Genomic DNA, 3367 nt, shown 5'->3' on the forward strand with positions numbered 1-3367 from the left:
CAAATCTCACAGCTGTCGTCACTGCATTTTGTTGGCGACACATAGCTGGATGATTTCCTTTGAACTCATGATACAGAATTTCTTCCATCATAATATCTAAAAACACTTGCCAATACCTCATGAGGCAACAGTGTGAATCCGTCGCCGTTCACAGCTTTGCCATCATATGTCTTTCAACTGAGAAACCACATAGGCGGTTCATTGCTAGGTGCCATGATGTGTATTGCTTCGCTTCGACAACCACTCTGGTCCACAAAGAGTCACATATACGTTTTGATTGGCGACATGTCTCTAACTTTGAGTTGGCAATTTAATTGTCTACGAAGAATGAGCAAGAGCAACATCGTAGCTTTGATTGGCTGTGTCGATTTTGTTCACGAGCAAAGAAGGCAGGAAGGCGTCATACATAGTGACCCGCTCACGCTTTAACAGTGGTCGACATCATTGAGGAAAAAGGCCATATTATGATCAATCAACACAAAAGCATCTCAACTTTCGTATGTGGATATTGTTATCCATAGCAAGCAAGGATCCGTGAATAGATATTTCTAAACAAGAAGTAGGCTTTGAGAAATGCTCGAACAGTTAGTCAATTTCGACTGAAGTCAATGAAGTCGTCCCATAATAGTATTGTCTCATAACCATACCATATAAATAGTCGAAGGGTAAGATGTAAAACCGATGCAAGCAGGACCCCCTGCAGTTGATTAAAAGTCATGTTACAACCTGCGCAATGAGCACGTTCAAGTTCGATCACGTCAATGCTAATGACGAGTGGCTACGTGCCCTCACCAAGGCGGAAACGTTCAACAACTTGCGTTTGTATGCCTTTTTCCGTCGCATTGGGGCCATGTTGCTTGATGTCCAGGTCGGTCAAATCCTCGGTCGCAACGAAACATCCGTAAAGGAGGTGTGGCGTGAATACGTGCTCGAAAAGTCAGTTGGTATTGCTCCAATTCCCGGCAACACTACTATCCACACTATTCGTGTTCCTCGCACCAGTACGTCCATGATCTCATGCAGCAATTTGTTTGATAGCGCCGCGACAAATGCACCTGCACTGTGGCAACGGACACTTTGGATCTACTCTATGGTCGTGGTTTCATCGATTTGATTTGGATTCGCCCACTTACTACACTGTTTGCCTCCGTTCTGTCAAGAGGTATTTCCTTGCTCGTGGAAACGGTCGTGTTTTTCAAATAGTGGTATGGTTTGTCCCCACGATTTGCGCTGGTAAGTGCTGTGAATGTCCAGTTCATGGTGGCCAAAAAGCCATGTTTGTGTTGTGGATTTGGACGAATCCTACATTCATCAGCATGACAGTCGCCATACTGACAGTATTCACGATCCCAACGACAAGCAGGATATGCAAGTCAAAGTCTCCAATCAAGATGCTGTTTCATTGCTGTGATTGATGATGTGAGGTCATTCTTTTTGTGTTTGGGTATTTTCCACGGTGGGCGAAACGACATAAAGAAGACTAGAGATTACCATGGGATGTTCAATCACTCCATTATGCAGAGTGTCTTTCCAAACTTGTACTGGCATTGGACGAAAGTGGAATTGAAAATGCCACCATCATTTTGGACAACGTAAACTATCACAATGGTTTTCCAGTTAGCACTCTAATATCGAAGCTGAAAAAGCTGACATGCAAGCTGCTTGCCTACAGTACAAAATACCATTTCAGCCGGGCGATTTGTGAAGTGTTCTGTGGTCCAAATTGACACCTGTATATTGAGGTCAACATTCAAATCGAGGTAGTTGGAATGGCGTCTCTGGGAGGCCATGTGGTTGAATTCGCACCACCACATCACTCGGATCTTCAGTCCATCGAATTTGTGTGGGCTAAAGTAAATGTCGAAGTGCCCACCAACACAACCTTTCCGGTCGTTCTTACTCGACTCGAACGTCTTTCAACATTTAATCTAAGTTAGCCCTCCGAGGCTGTGAACGCGGCTGATGAGAAAGTGCAGCAACTTACCGCGACTCGTCAGACTATGACAATGAAAGTTTTGCAAACGACGACTAGTTCATGGACCTTTCCATTGTAACATACTTGGTAATGCATATTGGATTTTGATGTGGGTCCCATCAAAAGTGGGAGGACCTTGTGCTTCGTAGCCAGCGCTAAAACACTCTGGCAAGTTATAGAATTATCCGTCTGCTCATCGTTCAATTCGATCACTGTTAACAGGAAACTCTGGTCGCTTGACGAAACGAACAGGCAAAGAAATTGAACATTTGATCTGTCAAGTTTCTTAAGTGTACCGTAAGTGTTGCGCCATGGCAGCCACGTGTTGGCGCGTAGAAAACAAGTTTTATGAGTTACCGACTAACGGGTTTGGAAGACTAGTGCTAGTATAACTCTTCACATAGCTATGGAGTTGTCTGTAAAAATGCATGGAAGCAATAAATACAAGCTTCCTCCCATGAAGTAGGATGCGTGCATTGCTGCCTTTGCGTCGTACAATTTCAAGTTTGACGCCTGTCTTACTAGAGTGCCTTGGCGCAAGTGCAAGATCGGTTGGGCGAGGAAGTTCACCTCGACACATTGGTCAAATCGTTTGAAATGGATACAAGAGAACACAATTTTTTTTGCAACACTCCTGATGTTTTGAAGTTATAAATCAACCTAGTTGAAAGTCACCAAGTATACTCTAGTCCAATGAAAAGTACCTGACAATTTTTGTGGACCACAGTAGTATTCAATTCATTCGCAGCAGACGACGAAAGTAAGAGTTGATAATTTCGTATCTCATCGGATCAACTTCAAACCACATGCAATCGCTCTGGCTTGAGAATTGGATATTGCTTGCAGGCCAAAAGGCTTCGTGAGTCTGAGGTACGCAAATGTCAACATCTGTCAATGTGACTGGTCGTGAGCTCACCAAAGTTCCACGAATTAACCATACGCTGATCCAGCACAGATGGAACTGTCGCAGCCTTCGTGGGAACATGAAGGAGCTGTGCGATAGATACAACATCACTCGACAGACCGTGTCCAAGGTTTGGCTCCGTGGCCAGCGCTCCTAAGCCACGCGCGGGTGCGCTGACATTTCGTCAAAGAAGTTGGAGGGAGGAAGTATGGACAGGCATGACATGGGCGTTAAAGGCCGATGTGGAGGCTGGTCCCACACCGGCCAGATATTTGGCGCTTTGTCGGCTGCCAGCGGAATACCCGTCAACTCGCTGTGGCTACTGATTCATAGCAACATCATCCAACGAGAAACAAGCTGCCTCAAGCCGAAGCTGTAAACTGAGCACAAGACATAGTGCTTCGAAATTCTCCAGCCCATTGTTCGTTCGCCTGCACAAGAGCAATAGGTAAGGGACGACACGATAAATCCGTCCACATCGATGAGAA

General features: G+C 45.1%; 1 protein-coding gene across 1 annotated transcript in view; it reads right to left on the reverse strand.

Moving 5' to 3' along the window:
- Nucleotides 1-3198: 3198 nt before the first annotated feature.
- The window catches only part of H310_07833 (hypothetical protein), a gene marked incomplete at both ends in the record, with an annotated part of 911 nt that continues 742 nt past the window's right edge, over nt 3199-3367 (reverse strand). Inside the window, one exon of the mRNA XM_008873343.1 lies at nt 3199-3310. Within this exon, the coding sequence (XP_008871565.1) occupies nt 3199-3310 (112 nt within the window). The remainder of the gene's footprint in view (nt 3311-3367) is intronic.

Source organism: Aphanomyces invadans (genome assembly GCF_000520115.1).
Source record: "Aphanomyces invadans strain NJM9701 unplaced genomic scaffold supercont1.15, whole genome shotgun sequence".
NCBI classification, from domain to species: Eukaryota; Oomycota; class Saprolegniomycetes; order Saprolegniales; family Verrucalvaceae; genus Aphanomyces; species Aphanomyces invadans.